The sequence below is a fragment of the Microtus oregoni genome, unplaced genomic scaffold (assembly GCF_018167655.1).
Source record: "Microtus oregoni isolate MIOR12 unplaced genomic scaffold, Mior012 000080F_ref0000499, whole genome shotgun sequence".
Lineage (NCBI taxonomy): Eukaryota > Metazoa > Chordata > Mammalia > Rodentia > Cricetidae > Microtus > Microtus oregoni.
This window is the reverse complement of record NW_024544538.1, coordinates 6085449-6106796: the sequence shown is the minus strand read 5'-3', so window position 1 is coordinate 6106796 and position 21348 is coordinate 6085449. Positions and strand designations below refer to the sequence as shown.

The window sequence follows — 21348 nt, the reverse complement described above, 5'->3', positions numbered from 1 at the left end:
AATACTAATATGGGAGACTCAAACTTAAGTACAAATCTGATGAAGATTTATTTCAAACTAAGAGGAAGGAGCTTTTCTTTCTCTCAGATTTAAGGAGAGATGTGTTATAATCGCAGTGCTGCTTTTGATGAGGGTTGGCAGCATAGACCACATCTTAGTTCCGTTGTGCTGCTATACCCGAGGCTGCAAAACTGATAAAAATTTGATCGATTTCTTAAGAGTGCTGGAGGCTAGGAAGTCCAACACCAAAACAGTAGCGGATGCGGTTGTCTGGTTAGAAAAATTCTCTGCTCCAAGACAGTTTCTTGCTGTTTTATCTATCAGAAGGGAGCAATAAATACTGTATCCTTACATGCGGGGGTGGGGTGGGGTGGGGATAGAAGACCAAATGCTGTATGAAATATGTTATTTTGTTGTTGTTGTTTTTTTGATTTTTCGAGGCAGGGTTTCTCTGTAGCTTTGGTGCCTGTCCCGGAACTAGTTCTTGTAGACCAGGCTGGCCTCGAACTCACAGGGATATGCACGCCTTTGCCTCCCGAGTACTGGGATTAAAGGCATGCGCCACCACCGCCCAGCTTGAAATATGTTTTATAAAGATCTAAATTTCTTTCAGGAGGAAGTATCCCACAGGCCTGATTAACTCTTAAAGATCCTATCTCCTTTTATGTTCTTGTTTTCCCCCCTTTCTGATTTTTTGAGACATGGTTTCTCTGTGTAACAAAGAGCCCTGGCTGTCCTGTAACTCGTTTTGTAGACCAAGATGGCTTGGAACTCAACAGAGATCAGCCTGCTTCCAACTGACTCCCCAGTGCTGGGACTAAAGGCGTGTTTCACCACTGCCTGGCCCAAGCCTCTACCGCTTAATGTCATCACATTGGCCACTAAATTTCAGCAACCGAATTTTGAAGGGGACATAACCATAGAAGCCCAAAATTAATCCACTTATTAAAATATCAGCTTAAGATGTAGACGCTAAGAAACTAGGATGGTGCAAAGAGAAAAGCATTCATTCATCTGAGTAGCCTATGGCATGCCAGTGGAAGCCAGCGTAGGCATTAACAGCAAAAGAGGAACTCCCTGTTTTCATAGATGGGACATTTTATCAAGGGGAAAGGAGTCAGTTGTTTTAACATTTTTCTTTCTCAAATTTTTATTAGATTTAAAAGACACAATACTAACTTATAAAAGATATCGAAACCAAAATAAAAATTATGCCCATTGAATGGAAAGAGTTAAATGTGTACACATGTGCGAAAATGGAATCCGACAATATACTCAGTAAGAGATACACCTAGCAGGAAATTTGAACAGCAACTCTTAACAAAACATAATCAAGAATTTAAGATTTTTTTTTAAATAAATGATTAGATGTGGATTCCTTCAATCATGAGGTTTGGTATTTTTTTTTTATTTACTTAACTTTATTATGTTTGTTGGCGTGAAGGTGTCAGATCTCATGGAACTGCATTTTCAGACAGTTGTGAGCTGCCATGTGGGTGCTGGGAATCGAACCCGGGTCCTCTGGAAGAGCAGTCAGTGCTCTTAACCGCTGAGCCATCTCTCCAGCCCCGGTATTTTTTTAATAAAGCATAGATGCTAGTTATTGAGATTTTATTATACAGCTATTTTCTGGTGAAAGTAATTCTCTCCCTCTCATGGGCCCCTTTCCAGTTTCCTGGCATCCACCCTCCCTCACTCCCACAGCGACATACGTACAGTAAATTAGACGCTAAATTTGTCGTTCTTGTCTGTTTGTCAATCTGCAAGTTGGGCAGTGATTGGTGTCTGTAATCTCAGCACCCAAGAGGCCTAGGAAGGGATGTTGGTTCAAGGCTAGCCTTGGTTATATAGCAAGACCCTCCCACTTTTGAATTGAGGATGACGAGTCGTCAAAAGACACCTTATCCGGGCCACGAATGATGCCAGTGTAAGAGTTAAATCTATGCAGGGTTAATTATCATCACTGAGATTGTAATCTATATAATGTTTTGGCCGTCATGCTGCCAGGCAGCTTTTAACTAGTCTTTTGGCTCCTTTGTAAGCTGAAATATAAGAGCATAATGATACACTTTGTAGTCGCGGCACTTGGAAGGTGCAGGCAGGAGGACAGAAGTTCAAGGTTACAGGTGGTTAAATAGTGAGTAGGAAGCTAGCCTGGCTACGTAAGACCCAGTTGAAGAAGCACCCCCGCCCCCCGCACCAATATATATATATATGGACGCGACACAGAACTGTCTGCAATCATGATCAGAAGAGTGTAAAAGACCGGCTTGAGAAGTAACGCTGCTATTTCTTTGCAACCACACTTTCACAAGCAGCTCCAAAGCTGATGGTGAAAGGCGCGTTGATTTTTCAAACTCTTCTCTGAAGAGGCATCTCGGGGAGCTAAGAGGGAAAACATGCCAAATCCCAAATCCCCCGAAACCTAAATCCCTTCCAAAGGACACAGCCTCAGAATCGCGCCACTTAGAGACCCAGATAGAGCAGACGGCCAGGCATCACTGCTAACTAATCACCCGAGGGCACCAGCCAGGGACTAAATGCCATCACTGTGTTAGGGAACCTCAGACAGCCTTCTTCAGTTCCCACTCCGGAGTCTTCGCCCTCCGCTGGTCACCAGAGTGCGTCAGTGGAGAGTAACCGTCAGAGGAAGGGAAAAAATGTCCACCACGCGAGATTTCGCGGCGGGATTTCGAAGTTGGAGACCGGCTGCGGCGCGTGCGCAGTGGTCTCACAACCTCGGGGTGGCACGCGGGGAGGTAGGCTGAGACGTCTGAGCCGGGGAAGCCGGCATACTGGTGCTGCTTCTTTTTTCTCTTGCCGCTACTCTCTCAGTGTGTGGGTCTTAAAAGTCCCAGGAGGCGCGGAGTAGCGAGGCTCAACTCCGTCGGTGTGTGCGCCCGGTATAATAAAAAAGCCCTCACGTTCCCACAGTAATTGGAGCGGTGCGGCCGCCGTGACAACAGGGATCGTTGCTCCCAGTCCCCCTGTGATCGTAGCCCCCAGGCACACACTCCCGTCCCCCGAGATTCGGTCTCGAGCGTCCCTCACACAGGTCCGCCCCTCCCCGCCACCGCCTCGATTGCTCGCGGCCAGTTTGCCGGCTTCGTCCCTGGGGGGCGTCCCCACACTGAAGCAGAGAAGATGGCTGGAGGACGTCTGCTGCTGGGGGGCGACTTCCTGTCGCCGCCGCCGCTGCCCCCCCTCCCGCCGCCGCCGCTGCCCCCCCTCCCGCCGCCGCCGCTGCCGCCCCTCCCGCCACCCCCGCCCGAGCCAGTGCTGGAGCAGTGGCGCTATAGCCACGAAAGTGACTGGCAGTGGGCTCTGCGGCGGAGCTTCATCTGTCGGCACCTGCACCGCTATCCCGGCGCTGCCCTCGACCAGCTCCTCGCTCTCTCCGCCGCCTGGACCAACCACGTTTTCCTGGGCTGCAGGTGAGTCTGGTGTGGGGCGATCGAGTTAGGGACAAGGGTGGGAGATGAGTGACGAGGGTCGGCTTGGGGATGGGGGTGAGGGACGGATGGTGGAGTTTGGGTTACGGGATAGCCCAAGGGAAGGAGAGGGTCAGCAGAAGCGGTCCAGATAGGAACAGGGGCAGGATGCGGATGATGATAGAGCTTGGAGGCTTAAGATTTGAAGATTTGCTAGAGAACACGAAGAAGCTTCACTAGTGGGTTGGGGGGTAGGGTGGGTGACCATGGTGGCAGGCAATGAATGACATGACAGCACATGAGGACACAGAGATGCCCCTCCAGGACCAGAAATGGAGATGAAGTAGCTCCTAGAAGAGGATTATTGAGAGTTAGTCGTGGTGATTGGTGCTCAATAGCAGAACCTCAGACCTGCATAGGGTCTTCCAAGGATGCGGCATCCGCAGAGGATATTCGATGGGGCTTCAAGGGGAGGACAAACTCCGCAGCTCAAATACTAGTCTCCCGGCCACTCTCTTCCATCTCTACTAGATTAAATACCCTCCTCTCCTTGCACCCCCTCCCCAAGCCAGGTCTTAGAGTCTTCTCCTGGGGAGGCGGTGTGTCAGGTCTCTGACCTGCAGTGTCAGGCTTGCTTGTAGATTTGCGCATAACATACTCAAACAAAGAAGTGAATCTATCTGCTGTAAAGATGCACCTTAAATGGGCTAAGAAGAATTAGCATTTCACTTCTGGATGAGGTCTTAGGGGTGTATATGTCTCTTTCTCTGGTTCCTCCTTTCCTAGAATCTGGTGGCTTCTAAACAGGCCTCTTGGAAAGCACTTTGTGTTCTGGGGAGACTGCGGTATGGTTTCAACGCAGTTTTGGTTTTGTGTGTGTGTTTACCAGGGTGCTTGGGTCCTCTGTCCTTCAAAACCTCGAAATTGGCCTTATCCTAGACTAATTCCTTCAGAAGACTGGAAAGCGTCTTTTTTTTTTTTAATATTCCTGCCGAACAGTCAATTTGTTTTTATTAGGAAGATGAGAAATTCTGGAAAATGATCAGATTCGATCCAGCCAGATCAGTTCTAGGAATAATTGTAAACAACGCAGATGGAATTGTCTGCTCCTACCTTAATTGCTGAACATGGCACCCAGCGTGAAACTTTGCTGTCACAGAGTTTTATTTTTTCTGTCTTCTCTAAGTTGACATAATTTCTGCCTCTAGAGATAGTGATCATTTCACTGGAGGAGCTGGGAAAGCCTCAACAATTAGTCATCAGATAAATCTGATTTCCCTAGCAATGTTCTTGCAGTAAAAAAGGTACCTTTATCATATAGTCCTAAGTCTTAATACCACAAAAGGCTATAGGGAATCAGAATCCTAAAGCATCTTTAATGGGGGAGGCTAACCGTCCTTTGTGTTCATAACTAAACTTACCTTCCTGCTAGAATACACATTGGGAGGGGGAGGACTTTACTCTCTTTTTCATATGCACATCTTTGTCTTCAGTGCCTCGCAGCAATCTTGTGCAGTATTCTGCTTTAGCATAGTATCTGCTCAGTAAATGTCTGGGCAGTGGTAGATGTAGACAGCTTTGTAGTATATAGCATATTTTCAACCCTTTCTTTCCATCTTACTCACCATCCTAGAGGTTAGGAAGTATCTCCCTCTTACAGCTAAATCAACGAAGGCAAAGAAGTTACTTTGCAAGTATTTCTAGTCTGTTGCTCTCTCCACTGAGACACAACTGCCGTGTTTAGGAAGGATGGACCATAAACAAAAGCAGGTAACTGACGGAAGTCAAATCTCTCAATCTCAGGCTTAATCCCACGAATAGAATGCTTCATGCATAACCAGCGTATGAACACAAACCAAGCGCATAGTAGTTGACCTTAAAAGCTCAAGCACCCAGGATGTGTGTGTGCCTATCTGCAAATCCTTTGTTTAGAAGTCAGCATGTTGCAATATGCCTACATCACTACAACAATTACCATAGAGCTATGAAATAGATGAACTGGAAAGAATTGTTTGCATTGTATCTGACTGTTCTACATAGAATGGGAAGAGCCCAAGATGACTTTGGAAGTTAGCAACTCAGTATGGTCTTCTCCTTTAGGCTTTGTTAGCTCTTTCCTTGGGTGCATAAAATCTACATTCTCAAAGTTGGCAGGGTTATTTTTGTTTTGTGTGACAGACTGCTCTTTTTGTTTTTTTGAGACAGGGTTTCTCTGTATAGCTTTGGAGCCTGTTCTGGAACTCGCTCTGTAGACCAGGATGGCCTTGAACTCACAGAGATCCACCTGTCTCTGCCTCCTGAGTGCTGGGATTAGAGGCGTGCACCACTATCACCCGGCTCAGACTGCTTTTTTCTAAGTAAATGCATTAGTGTGGTGGCGCAGCCCCTTGTAAACTCAAATTTTTAATTAGTTGTTCAGGGGATTCCATTTGATTAGGAGATGGGATAAAAAAAAAGAATATCTGAAAATTCTATCACCTAGAGCAAGAAGAACTCAAGTGCAGGGATTCAGAGCGTGTTTCATTCCTTTTGGTGATAGTGGCCATTTCCATGGGACAGATTTGAATGTGTGTGCGTGCATGCGTGCGGGTGTGTGAAATATGTTTATGTAGTGAGTAGCCTTGACTGTGAGGCCAGAGATCGGGATGGGTGTCATCTCTATGACTGTCTGTTTGTTTGAGAAAAATTCATGGAATCTAAAGCTCACCAGTTAGCTTAGACTGACTAGTCTCTGAGCCTCTGGGATCTGTCTGTCTCCTTTACGAATAATGTGATTATAGACCGTGCAGTGTGTCACCTTGCCCTGGTTTTACATGGGTGCTGGGGATTAAAACTCAGGTCCTCTTCTGTAGCAAGCATTGAGCCATCTCTCCAGCCCTTTAATGTCCTCGTGACTCTATAATTGTGGTTCTTACATATAAGCATGCAGCAAAACACTTGTTTTGGATCCTGCGTGTGCTAGCACAAGACTTTCATCCTTGTACTCAGGACCTGAGAGTGAAGCAGGATGGTGAGTTTAGCTTGCCTGGACTATAGAAAGATACCCTGTCTAAAATAATAGCAACAAGAATAATCACCTGTTAGGTTTATTAAAAGACAGGTTCCTGGGCCCCTACTCCAAGACTTCCAAATCAGAAGGTGTGAAGAAGGGCCTCAACATTTTTATTTCTGTCAGGTTACTAGATAATCCTTATACTTTGACTTGAGGACCAGAGTGAGAAATTCTACTTTATAGGATAATGTTTTGCGATCTGCATTTTTGTGAGACAAACTCTCATGCAGCCCAGACTGTCCTTGAACTTGCCACGTAGCTGAGGATGATCTGCAAGTTCTGCTTTTCTTGCCTCTGCCTCCTGAGTGCTGAAATCATGGGGTGCCCTGCCATGTCCGGTTTATCTGGTGCTGAGGATTGAACCGAGGGCTTCGTGAATGCTGACCAAGCACTCTTTCAGTTGAGCTGTGTCTCCAGCCCTCCACTCCACTTTTTAATAATCTTTCTTCATCCAAGCAACCAAGAAGCTCAAAGCTCCCTTTACTTTTTCTGTTTTATAAAAGCAAGCCACCTATCAAGAAATGTCGCTTGATGTGATGGCCCATGCCTGTAATCCCAGAATTTAGAAGTCTGGGACAGGAAGAATTTTCTGAAAAATTTCTAAAGCAGTTCAAACCATTAGTCTTGTGGCTAATGCAAACTTACAGTCCTTTGATCAGCTACATATAGGACACTTAAATAATCGTGCATATCAAGGCCCGGGGTGTCTGCAGCTTTACTTACACAGTATAGCTAGTGTGTTTACTACTGTATTTGTTTTGCAGGACTGAGTGGTAGAATTTATAGTCTCATGCCTGTTAGCTAAAAACTGTACCACCGAGATCCACCCACAGCCATTTATGAAGGCACAAGTCAGCCAGGCGGTGGTGGCCTTTAATCCTAGCACTCAGGAGGCAGAGGCAGGCAGATCTCTGCGAGTTTGAGACCAGCCTGGACTACAAGAGCTAGTTCCAGAACAGGCTCCAAAGCTACAGAGAAACCCTGTTTCAAAAAACAAACAAACAAATAAATAAGAAAAAGAAGGCACAATGTCCAGATTCCCTGGCATATGCAGTTTTCCAGTCCTAATCCATAGGATTTAGAAGCAGTTCTGGCATACAAATCCTGGCTTGCTTATTTGTGTTAACCTATTAATAGAGAAATGACATGAAATTAACTTAGCTACCTTGACTTCTTTTCCTTGATGCATTCTGAAGCGTTTGGAAAGTAGATTCCAGTTAGATATATATTGTGAAATTTAACTTTACACATTGATACACAAGTCACTAAGGAAAGCGGAGTGGGGTTTTTTGAAAATTTCACCTATAGTCTATACATATATTATTAAAAGATTTATTTGTTTGTTTATTATGTATACAACATTCTGCCTCCATGTATGCCCACACACCAGAAGAGGGCGCCAGATCTCATTACAGATGGTTGTGAGCCACCATGTGGTTACTGGGAATTGAACTCTCACGACCTCTGGAAGAGCAGCCAGTGCTCTTACCACTGAGCCATGTCTCCAGCCCAACATTAAGCATCTTGTAAGTAGTTTTGAATGTCACATTTTGTGTTTTGAAGCCCTAATTTTTATTTCTCTTTCTTTTCTTTCCTTCCTTCCTTTCTTTTTTTCTTCTTTTTTCCCCCGAGACAGGGTTTCACTGTGTAGCCCTGGCTGTTTCACTGTGTAGCCCTGGCTGTTCTGGAACTCACTTTGCAGACCAGGGTGACCTTGAGTTCATAGAGATCCACCTGCCTCTGCCTCTTTTTTGTTGTATTTTTTGTTGTTGTTTGTTTAGACAGGGTTTCCCTGTATAGACTTGGCTGTCCCAGACCTCTATAGATGAGGCTGTCCTCAAATTCACAGAGATTCACCTGTCTCTGTCTCCTGAGTGCTGGGTTTAAAGACGTGCACCACCACTTCCTGATTCAGCCTCTGCCTCTGGAGTCTTCTGATTAACTGGAGAGTTGACTCTGGTTAAGAACACATGCTGTTGTTTCAAAGGACCCAGGTTTGATTCCCATCACCCACATGGAGGTTTACCATTTTCTCAGGTACCAGGCATGCATGTGGTACACATACATACATACATACAGACAGATGAAACACTCAGACACATAAAATAATAACAATAATAATAAGTCATGTGCCACTACATCTGGCTTTTAAGTTTCTAATCTCAGCATTTTAATTTAGATTTAGTAGAGCTATTTAATGTTTCTAATCTCAGCATTTTAATTTAGATTTAGTAGAACTATTTAATATATTTGCAAAAAATCTTATAAGCATCTGTTATTGACTATTTCCTAAATTTCAGGTGCCATTGTGTTTAATGATTTATGTTTCTCTTGTAGCTGTGCACATAGATGCAACTGTCTTGTGACCAAGACTGTGATATCTATGAAAAAAAGTATATTGCCCATTATAAATCATCTTTCAATAATATGCTAGACATGGTAGGTGAGTTAAAGAAAGTTTTTACAGTCAAACATGTGATCTAATGCACATATAAATATGTAATATGCATGCATTTAAAATTATTCTTGACTTGCCTTAATATTATGTTACACCATTTTCCATAATACAGAACATTATGTAGCCATTAAATCCCAAATGGACTGGGTAATATAGGGTAGTGGTAGAATCTGTGCCTCAAGTCTGTGACTTCAGTTTTCAGCTTGGTAAGCCCAAAATAGAATAGATGTGGTAACAACATAAAGAATCAGCAATGGGAGGGCATAGAAAGCAAACAAACAAAAAGAACATAAGGTAACCCCTTAAATGATACTGAAGTTATCACTGGTTGAGATGTGAAGCTTTTCTTGGTTGGGTTTCTTTAGAGTTAAAGGTATCATTTTCAGTGCATTATGAAAAATCACCAAGGGAGATTGCAATAACTTGACCTTTATCCTTGGATGGGTATTTGGGAATAGAAATAGAATTCTAGTGATCTTTTTAAAGACTCTAAAATTTTTGCATCGTATTTTGACTAGTCAAGCACTAGATAACATGATAGCCTTTCTGTTCTTATTTAAGCTTGCTGGGCTTCTTTTGTATTCTTTTGTATAAAGGACAGAATCTGGCTATGTTGGCAACCTACGCAAGAGTTTATTTTTATAGCCTCTGGGAGATGGTGAATTCTGTAGCAATTGTGATGAATAGGGAGCAATAAATAGGTACAGTAATTACCGAAGCTGGAAGAAACTTGAGAGACAAGCGAATGTGACTGGAGGGAGCCCTAGGTATATCCTTCATGTGCACAGCATATTCAGAGTCGGGCTCCGATGGAAGGGCAAGAGAATTTGGACTGGACCCAAGGCTGGTGGCTTGGTTGTACCACCAGTTTTTGCAAATGTGAAATTAGTGGTTTTAAAAGCTGTAAACTTTGGACTGGAGAGCTGGATCAGTGGTTAAAAGCACTGTCTGCTCTTTAAGAGGACCTGGGTTCAGTTCCTAGCACCCATACGGCAGCTCACAAACTATTTATAACTCCAGTTCCAGGGGATTGGACACCCTCTCCAGCCTTTATGGGCACCAGGCACACACACAGTACAGAGACGTATATGTAGGGAAAACACTCAGATACATAATTTTTTAAAGTAATGAATAAATGTTTTTAAGTCATGCCACCTGATGTTGGGATGGGAGGTTGGCCTGAGGTACATGTGAGTTGTATATTGAGGCCATCTCAGAACAGAAAGATGGAAACAATGACAAGAAACTTCCAAGGGTGGGGGGATGCCTCAGGCATTTGCCACTAAGCCCGACAACTTGAGTTTGATCCCCAGGGCTCCCAAAGTGGAAGGAAAGACCCAGTTCTCACAGGTGATCCTCTGACCTCCACGGGCATAATGTGGCACAAGTGCAGCTCCCTGCAGGCACAATAAATGAATGTAATAAAGCACACACAGCAGGTAGTACTCTATCCTGCTCTTCTTCAGACAGCTGTTAGCACAGCAGCTGGAACTGGAACACCAAGAGGAACTGCTTCTACTTACCCTTATCTGTGCATGGAGATAGCTATTCTACATAGTACTTCTTCACATGTGGGGAGTCCAACTTGTCATTTCTAGAACCTAGATCCTCATGCATGCTAGATAAGCAGTCTATTGCTGAGCGGCGCCCCAAAATTGCAGGTTTTTTTTTAATCCATCACACCCGAAAACGACAGGGTTCTCTAATCCATCACTGTGGTCAATATATTTAATATTTCTGGGCAGGTGAGATGGGTCGGTGGGTAAGGGTGTTTGCCATGTAAGCCTGATGCCCTGAGTTTGCTCGCTGGATCTCACATGAAAGTGGAAGGAGAGAATGACTCCAGAGTTGTTCCCTGTTAGCCACATGTGTGTGCTTTGAAACAATTGTAATATGTTTTTAAAGAAGACCCTTAACATTCCCAATACCACAAAGATCCTGCCTATTGTTCTTTTAAAATAATTTGCACCCCCAGCCTCACTGTGACCTGTATCTGTGGTTTGTTTCTTTCTGTTGCTATGTAGTTTTCCTGGTGTTTTCGTACAAGAGTTGTAGCCATTCACCTTTAGTTAGACCTAAGCTGTTGTGAGTATTCATATACAAGTGTTTATTTATTTTTTTTTAGAGCGATACTGGATGGCTTTATTGTCTTTCACATATACAAGTGTTTATATGAATGTTAAGTTTTCATTTCTTCGGGATACTTGCCAAAGAGTACAATTGCTGTGTCATGTGATAGTTAATGTTTAGTTTTTTTTAAAGATTTATTTATTTATTATGTACACACTGTTCTGCCTGCATTCCAGAAAAGGGCACCGGATCTCATTACAGATGGTTGTAAGCCACCGTGTGGTTGCTGGGAATTGAACTCAGGTCCCCTAGGAAGAGCAGCCAGTGCTCTTAACCTCTGAGCCATCTCTCCAGCTCAATGTTTACTTTAATTAGAAACTGCCAAATTGTTTTCTAGAGTAACGGTATCATTTTATGTTCTCACCAGCAGTATCTGAGAGATCCAGTTTCTCTGCATTCTTGCCAGCATTTGGCATCATCACTGTTTTATTTTGGTCATTTTGATAGGTCAGTGGTGTCTTCAGTTGTATTTCCCTGGTGATTGATGGTGTTGAACATCCTTCTGTGTGTCTTTGTTTCTGTGTGTCTGTGTATATATATATGTACATTCATGTGTGCAGGTGAATGCACCGCAGAAGCAAGAGTAGGATGTTGTGTCTTCCTTAGTTGTTCTTTAGCTTTTTTTTTTTTTTGAGACAGGGTGTGTCACTGAATCTAGAGCTCACCATTTAGGCTAGGTTGGCTGGCTAACCAGCTGTGGTATCCACCTGTCTCTGCACCTCAATACAGGAGTTTGTGACTATGCCCAGCTTTTACAGAGGTGCTAGGGATTTGAATCTGGGGCCTCCAATTTATACAGCAAGTGTTCTTTTACCCACTAAGCCATCTCCCCAATTCTTCTTGTTCATTTAAAAGTTTGATTTTGTTCGTCTTGGGTTTGGGGCTCACAAGTTCTTGTCAAGTACGTGGTACACAAGCATTTTCTCCCAGTCTATAGTTTTTGTTTTGTTTTGTTTTGTTTTTTGCAGTCTTTTAAGAGGATAAGATTTTAATTATGATTGGGTTCATTTTACCCTTGTTTTCCTTTGTAAAGATTTATTTATTTTCTGTGTATGCATGTTTAGCTTGCAAGTGTGTCTATGTCGTGTGCATCCTGGAAGTTCTGAAGTTATGGACAGTTGTTAGCTGCCACGTGGGTGCTGTGAATTGAACCTGGGTCCTCTATAAGAACAAATGCTCTTTACTGCTGAGCTAGCTCTCCAGCCCACACTTTTGTTTTTATAGATCATGCTTCTAGTGTCTTTTCTAAGAACTGCTTGCATAGCCTAGAACCTGAAGGTTTTCTCCTACTTTTTTAAATGACAATTCCATAGTTATACACTTTCTGCTTTTGTAAACTGAGGCTTAGGTTTACCTGCATGGGTTTTACATATAGGTGCTCAGTTGTTGCAGAGACTCTTCCTCTGTGGGATTGAATTTGGACTTTTGTCCACTACCAGTTTTGAATTCTTTTTTTTTTTTTTTTTTTTTTTTTTTTTTTTTTTTTTTGGTTTTTCGAGACAGGGTTTCTCTGTGGTTTTGGAGCCTGTCCTGGAACTAGCTCTTGTAGACCAGGCTGGACTTGAACTCACAGAGATCCGCCTGCCTCTGCCTCCTTTATAGGAGTCTATTTCTAGATTCTTCCCTGTCTATACTTCACCAGTAGATTTCTTGTGCCTTGCAGAGTGATAATGGGCTCTCATGTTTTTCTTGGCTAGCTGTAATGCTTCTGCAAATGATTTTCTTGGGGCTGGAGAGATGGTGTTGGTATTGATTTCGGAGAGGAGTAGAGTCGGGTTCCCATCATGCATCAGGCAGCTCACATCTGTGACTCTGGTTCTAAGAGCTCATGGCATCTCCCATGGCATCCTGTACTCATGTGTGCACACTTCCTCCATGAATACACAGAACTGAAACCAAATCTTGAAGAGATGTTCTGTGGCAACCCTTTGCTTAAGATAGAGTTTAACCGGGGGCTGGAGAGATGGCTCCGTGGTTAAGAGCATTGCCTGTTCTTCCAAAGGTCCTGAGTTCAATTTCCAGCAACCACATGGTGGCTCACAACCATCTGAGCCCTCTTCTGGCCTTCAGGCATGCACGCAGAAAGAATATTGTATACATAATAAATAACTAAATAAATATTTTTAAAAAGATATAGTTTAACCATTAAATTATAGGACAAATGCTTGCTTCCTCCCTTTAATATTTACTTGTTTAGAGAATAATGCGTTGATTCCTTCCATCCACCAAAAGTGACCAATAATGGGTTTGTAAGTATTATGAACTAATAGATTTTAAACATATTTAATATATTTTAATTCATGCTAGCTATTGTTCCTATTATTGACACTCAAATTGGCTCATATTGCCAAGAGGTTATTCTGATTGGCTTCTGAGTCCATTTGGCACAATTCCTGTGATCTTTGACTGCTTCTTCGTTTGTAGGCCCAAAATCTCCCAGGCTCTTCTTAGATATTTCCTGCCCCAGACTTGGAAGCATGCATTTCTCTGAGGAACATGATTCCTTTTCATGAGAAGTGATAGAAGCTACAATTTGGATGTTAGCTACTAGCTGGCCTTTAACACTCGGTATTTTTATAAGCATAGAAATGTAATTGTTGGCATTTATGTAAACAATTATTTACATTTATGTTATATATATTTTTTTTTTTTGGTTTTTCGAGACAGGGTTTCTCTGTGGCTTTGGAGCCTGTCCTGGAACTAGCTCTGTAGACCAGGCTGGTCTCGAACTCACAGAGATCCACCTGCCTCTGCCTCCCGAGTGCTGGGATTAAAGGCGTGCGCCACCACCGCCCGGCTATGTTATAATTTATATAAATTGTAATACATATATGAAAGAAAAAAATCATGAGTGTATACTTGTGTTTTCCATTCACGTTAAAAATAAGGTTTTGGCTAGAAATTATATCTGTGTTCTTGCCTACTTATATGTCTGTGCACAACATGCATGCCTGTTGCCCACAGAGGCCAGACGACAGTGTTGTATACTCTGGAATGGGAACTACAGACAGTTGTAAATAAATGGTCATGTGGGTGCTAGGAATCAAACCTGGATCCTGTGGAAGAGCATCCAGTGCTCTTAACTGATAAACCATCTCTTTAGCCCCTATGTTTGTATATTTTATGCAGAAAACCTTGCTCTTGATGCCTAATGAGTAACTTAACTTCTCATTCTACAAGTAAATATTTTAGGTCTGATCCTTGGTTTTCATAACAAAAATACCCTGCTGATAAGTCCTGTGGGATAAAAGACCATCCCATTTAGAAGCATTTGTAAAAAGTAGCTCCATGCCTTGTTTTAATCGTAGATTATATTTATTTATAGATACAGCCCACGCTTGATGGAAAAAATTCTTCAGATGGCCGAAGGTATTGATATTGGGGAGATGCCGTCATACGATCTGATGCTGCCCAGACCTTCCAAAGGTCAAAAGCGCTACCTTTCAGCCTACGATGGTGAGTATAACTTGTTTCTGGGAGGTGGGATTTGAAGATGTGTGGCTTCTTAAAATGATATGAGTGTAGCATGTGGCTTCAAATAACACTGGTAGCACTGGATGCTATGCAAAGATAAATGAGTTTTTAAAATTTTGCTTTTGAGACCGAGTCTCTCTGTGTAGCCCTGGTTGTCCTGGAACCCACTTGGTAGAGTAGGATGGCCTCAAGTTCACAGATATCCACCTGCCTCTGCCTCCCAAGTGCTAGGATTAAAAGTGTGTGCCTCCATGTCTGACACAGATAAATGACTTCTAACTTACATACAATTTTCGAGTATGCTAAAAAGAACTGAAAGTGCAGAAGTCCCACTGTAATGCTATCCTTGAAGTCTATGCCATGGAACCTTCCTCTAAAAAGAAGAGTCTCATTCTGAGATCATCTGAGCAATTAGATGTTCTTGGACAGGTCCAGACAGACCAGCTTTCTACTGAGGAGTGCTGTCGGGAAAAAGCACTAGTTTCTGGTACAGTCTTAGAGTAGGTCTCTGTGACTTCAATGTGGTGTCCTCCACTTATCATTAGTTCCAATTGTTATCGCTTCTAGAAATAAAGGTAAATAAAGCCTTTTGTACAGGACAAGTCAGAGCTAAGGTTTTGGTTGAAAACTAATTTTGATACTACAGTTACAACCAGGTAAAGCACTATCATAGCCACTCAACTCTGAAACAAAAGAGAAACATTTAGTAAATGCATCTGGTTATCCATCATTTCTGTTTCCTTAGAGTCATCTGTAGTCCTGGTACCCTTTGCACACAGGTGATAAGAGATTGTTCTAGCACGTCCTTCCAGTATAGGGGAAGAGTTCCCTTCACTTGTGCTTTGGCTCACTTGTAATCTCCTCTGCTAGTCCTGCACAGCAGCAGCCTGCATACTTGATTTGATGAGCTGTTTCCTATTCAGAGTCTTCCCTAATGCATGGAGGGTAAGGGAGCGTCACCCCTTGTGGTAGTCTTTATGGTGACATGAATCCCTTCACCCAAGTGATTGGGACAGACCTTGTACCAACAGTGCCGCTTCAGATAATACGGTTGGTGCTATTTTCCTGCTGGGTTCTTTTGAAATATTCCCATTTTAATGAATTGTAAATTTCACTCATTCTATAGGTCAAAATCCTCCTAAAAAGCAAGCTGGTTCCAAATTCCATGTGAGACCTCGTTTTGAGCCTGTACATTTTGTAGCTAGTAGTTCAAAAGCTGAAAGACAGGAAGATCCTTATGGCCCTCAAACAAAAGAGGTAAATGGACGAACACATTTTGTCAGCATGCCAAGAAACTTCTACCAAGATTATACTCAAGACTCTTTCAATATGCAAGATGGGAATTCTCAGTATTGTAATTCATCAGGATTTATTTTCACAAAAGAGCAGCCTGTAACAACCAACATGTATTTTGACAGGAGGAACCCTGCCCCAAGCAGCACATCCCAGCTGGCAAACTGTCAGCCACCTCCAGAGCCTTCTTCACAGATGTATCCTGAGTCAGTGGTTGCTGAAAAACAGTATTTTATTGAAAAGTTAACAGCAACTATCTGGAAGAACCTTTCTAATCCAGAGATGACTTCTGGATCTGATAAAATTAATTATACCTACATGCTAACTCGTTGCATTCAGGCGTGTAAGACAAATCCTGAGTATATATATGCTTCTTTAAAAGAAATTCCTCCCGCTGACATCCCCAAAAATAAAAAACTTCTCACAGACGGTTATGCTTGTGAAGTTAGATGCCAAAATATCTATCTAACTACAGGTTATGCAGGGAGCAAGAATGGGTCCAGGGATCGAGCTACTGAGCTAGCTGTAAAACTCTTACAGAAGCGGATTGAGGTTAGAGTTGTCCGGCGGAAATTCAAGCACGTCATTGGAGAGGACCTTGTAGTATGTCAGATTGGCATGCTTTCATATGAATTTCCCCCGGCTCTAAAGCCACCAGAAGACCTGGTAGTACTGGGAAAGAATGCTTCAGGGCAGCTTATTTTTAATAGTTCTGCCAAACATTGGACCAATTTTGTCATTACAGAAAATGCAAACGATGCGATTGGCATCCTTAACAATTCTGCCTCATTCAATAAAATGTCAATTGAGTACAAATATGAGATGATGCCAAATCGCACATGGCGGTGTCAAGTATTCCTGCAGGATCACTGCTTAGCGGAAGGTTTTGGAACCAAGAAAACAAGCAAACATGCAGCTGCTGACGAAGCTTTGAAGGTTCTTCAAAAAACACAACCCACTTACCCATCTGTCAAAAGTTCCCAGTGCCACTCAGGCTCTTCACCCAAAGGATCAGGAAAGAAGAAAGATATAAAAGATGTTGTAGTTTATGAGAATTCTTCCAATCCTGTGTGCACCCTGAACGATACAGCTCAGTTTAACCGAATGACAGTTGAATACGTCTATGAGAGGATGACAGGCCTCCGCTGGAAATGCAAGGTGATTCTGGAAAGTGAAGTCATTGCAGAAGCAATTGGGGTGAAGAAAAGTGTCAAATATGAAGCTGCTGGAGAAGCTGTGAAAACCCTCAAAAAGACCCAGCCAACTGTCATTAACAACCTGAAGAAAGGGACTGTTGAAGATGTGATTTCAAGAAATGAAATTCAGGGCCGCTCAGCAGAAGAAGCTTACAAACAGCAAATCAAAGAAGATAACATAGGAAATCAACTGCTGCGAAAAATGGGTTGGACGGGTGGTGGCTTGGGTAAATCTGGTGATGGCATAAGGGAGCCTATCTCAGTCAAAGAGCAGCACAAGCGAGAAGGACTTGGACTAGATGTAGAGAGGGTCAATAAAATTGCTAAGAGAGATATAGAACAGATCATCAGAAACTATGCCCGCTCTGAGAGCCACTCAGATTTGACCTTCTCCACAGAGCTGACTAATGATGAACGGAAGCAAATACATCAGATTGCTCAGAAGTATGGCCTGAAGAGTAAGTCTCATGGGGTGGGCCATGATAGGTACCTGGTGGTTGGTAGAAAACGGCGGAAGGAAGACCTCCTAGATCAACTCAAACAGGAAGGCCAAGTGGGACATTATGAGCTTGTCATGCCCCAAGCAAATTAAGTTTTTACTAAGTTATCTTGTAAATACCATGTGAGGCAGATCAAATAAAACTACATAATCTGGTTGAAGAATATTCATTCTTAAGATGTTTCACCTTGTTTGTTTCATGTAGTGCTTTATTAGGTTCTGTCCACTCGTATTAGCTTACCCCAGCAGATGATATTGTGCAGTTACTGTTTGTGTCTTTCACATTGCCCCGTCCCTCAGATTTTAGTAGTTTGTACAAGCAAAAACACCCATCTAAGTGCAATTTCACCCTGAGGAAAATAATTCACATTATAAAGGGCATAGCACAGCAATCTGTAACAATATGTAAAGTAAATGCTGACTCTAAGCTACAGCTAATTCCAGATTTACTTAAAATGTCAGGTCAATTTGTACTAGCAATTTTCATCTTTGTGTGAAGCCAATTATAGAACGTTTAACAATAAATTCTGCTGTACATGTAAATGTCTTTATCAACTAAATGATGTAAAACTTTCTTAAAAGTAATTTTAGTGTTTGCTTATTTATAACTTCTACCCTGTGATTTCCAGGATATTGGAAGTGATTTACTGTATCTTGTGCTATATGACTTTTAACAAATTCTAGTCTTCCTGCTGAGAGAGCACTACTTGAGAGAGATGTCACAAAGTTTCCAAAAAGCCTTGATTCAATCAGAAGAAAGGAAGCTTGAATTGTTTGTTCTTGGTGCCTTGCAGAGAGACTCAGAGCAACTCTCCATTGTAGCTTTCACACGGTCTGTGCGTCACATCCAAGGCAACCACAGCTGTGGTAGGGCCTGGTAAAAGACTGAAGATTGGTACATTGGTGCTTTGATGAAAAGGTCAGTTGGCTGGTCCCTCTCTCAAACAGCTTATTACGCCCCAAAGCCAACTTTGTAACATACTTAAAACTGCTATTTTCGCTTATTTCTGGAATGTAAAAATGTATAAAAATAAAAGAGTTAGTGTATGCTTCCTGAATAAAAAGGAGCCAAAGTTGATCAAAATGGTGGTGTGCTTCTTTCTGGAGAGCAACCTAGTAGCAACACTTTGGGTCTTTGGACAAAGGAAGTGATGGTTGCACAGAATAGTTCAGTCACAGCACACATGGATAAATGTAATGATTTAGCAAATAGGAGAAGAATCTGTCACTCGTCATGGTTTTTGTTTGCTTTGTGTTTTTTTTTTCTTGTATGCCAGCATTCTGACTTATCAAATCTTTGGCTGTTTACTTTTATGTGGTTTTATTGTATCTCAATGAATCAAGTAAAACCTAGCAATAAAAGAAATGAATATTACAATATTGATAGGTAACTCCAGAGAAGTGATGGTAAGGACTCCTAGGTTGTTTGTAGTGTCCTTTTAAAAAAGATTTATTTTTTTATAATGTGTGTGGGAGGGAATTATATGCATGTGAATGCATATGCCCATGGAGGACAGAGGTGTCAGATGGGGCTGACAATATAGGCACTTGTCAACCTTCTGCCATGGGTGCTGGGAACTGAACTCTGGTCCTCTGGAAGCACAGTATGTGCTCTTAACCTCTAAGCCAGCTCTTCAACCCCCATATGCAGGGTTCATGTTTGGTTTGTAACTGGTCCACACCACAATGCATAGTAAATTCCATTTTGCTTTCCTACTCCTTTTTCTACTTTATACTAAGAAGATAGAGTAAAATGTGTATTTAAAAATACAGATTACCTTTGATACATGGACCTCTTTCCTTCCATGCACCTGCATTGACTAGCACAGGACAGCATCTGCTTTGCACCCTTTTCCGTAGTGTATATACTTTATTCGTTTGGTAGAAGAGATGTACATTTTATTTTGGTGTCTAATACTTTAGTAGAAACAGAACTAGGGTAGAACTTTCATAGATTTTGTGATTATAACTATTTTTTTACCTGCAAAATTCACTCCCACCTTGGAAAGTTGTGGTTCAGGTAGTTAGAACACTGTGTCTTTGGTTTTCTGGATGACAAGAGATGGTTTTTAGAGATAATGAGATGTGAAAAACTTGGTTTGCTTGTCTCTTTATATGTTTTACTCCAAGATGATTTTTGTTGTCTTGGAGGAAAGTGGTATGAAATCAGAAGTCAGATTTGTTTATAAAAGCCTAATGGAACAGATTAGTTACACTTGAGGCTCTGTGATAATTGGATAAAGTATATAGGAACTGGGTTCCTGATTTTGGTGGACCAGATAACTTGGTAGATAGAGCAGCTTTAGTATTGATGTGGAGAAATCAGCTTGACAGGAATAAGCTGCTGACAACCTTGCTGTTCCAGTTTTCCTTTTATTTGGTCCTTGCATTTTCCTTCTCTTTGAAATAGAAGTCATTTTTAGCTCAGGAACTTTGCTATAAAACTTGACAGAATATGAGTGCTTCCAAGTTTTATTTGTATTAAATGTAACCTGAAAACTGTATATGCATATGTGCTTGTCCTCACAGAGCCACTCTTTAACACCTACCCCCCTTGATTGCAAGAGTGGAAATATCATCCCATTAGGTGCATTTGTTTAGTAGTATTCAGTGTGTTTACTTTGCTATGAGTAACCCTTGCAGTAGGTCCTAAATAAAGGACTCTAATTACAGCTTTGGTTCTTCAGCATACCCCTTTCCCCACATAAGCAGGTACAAAATTGAAAGTTTGAGTCTCAAAAAGGCACCTTGAAAATATGTTTTAACTTTCTTGTAATTACATGTGGACAAGGCAGGCTTTGTTAAAAATTGTAAAGAAGAAAAAAGGGTAATTTGTATAAAATGTTCCAATGAGTGTCTAGGTAGCTTTGGCTATGTCTATGTCAGCTTCGTTCTTAAGGTTGTAAAAGGATTATCCCACGAGAAATTCATGATGGTGTTTCTTAGGAGATGTACAAAATAAAATATTACTAAATCAGCCTGTTCCCAGTCTCATGCTAAATTTTTCAAATAGCAATATTATCCATATTTAAGGTGCCCAGCCAAAACAGGGTGAAAAAAGTTAATTCAAACACCAAATAAAAAAATGAATGGGGTTCACTTTGAAACAGAAATGGACTTGAAAGGGAAATATTAAGTTTATTTGAGGACCTTAGTCCTAAGCGGAACAATGCAATTCACATGGCAGATTGAACTCCCCCACAGTGAGGTCTAAGTACCCTTCAAGGATGACTGGGGTGCATGCATCTTTTCCTTCCAACTATTAATAAGACACAGCATGTTACTGTCATATTCTCTTTAAAATGAGACTAGTTGCTCCTCAGAGAAGAGCTCACTTGCATTTCAACGTGATGTCAGAGGATACCTACCCTCACAAACTTACACAGAATTTAAACATTTTATGCATGTGTTGTGTGCCTGCCTGGGTGTATCTTTGTGCACCATCTTGAGTGCAGTACTCATGGAGGCCTGAAGAGGGCATTGGATTTCCCTAAGTACAGGAGTTAGAACAGTTTTGAGCAACCCAGTGTGGGTCCTGGGAACTGAAACAGGGTCCTCTGGAAAAAGAGCAAGCATTCTTAACTGAGCTGTCTCTCCATCTGTCCCCTACCTCCCTATTATTTTCTTTGAGGTGGAGTCTCATTATGTAACTGCCTCGCCTGAAACTTGCTCTGTACACCAAGTTGCCTTCAAAGTCAAGAGATCCATCTGCCTCTGCCTCTCAGATGCTGGAATTAGGCCTATTATAAACATGCCCCACTAAGCTAGAGGATTTTTAAGAGGTGGCTTGTCAAGATAAACAAGTTAGAGCTTAG

At 42.0% G+C, this 21348-nt stretch overlaps 1 protein-coding gene across 1 annotated transcript; it reads left to right on the top strand.

The window, feature by feature from the left end:
* Positions 1-2733: 2733 nt before the first annotated feature.
* On the top strand, positions 2734-20556 carry LOC121441652 (NF-kappa-B-repressing factor-like). The gene is made up of 3 exons (XM_041642860.1): positions 2734-3434; positions 14397-14527; positions 15672-20556. Exons 1-3 carry the CDS (start codon positions 3145-3147, stop codon positions 17624-17626), a joined length of 2376 nt encoding a protein of 791 aa, XP_041498794.1. The 5' UTR covers positions 2734-3144; the 3' UTR covers positions 17627-20556.
* The last annotated feature ends 792 nt before the right edge of the window (positions 20557-21348 follow it).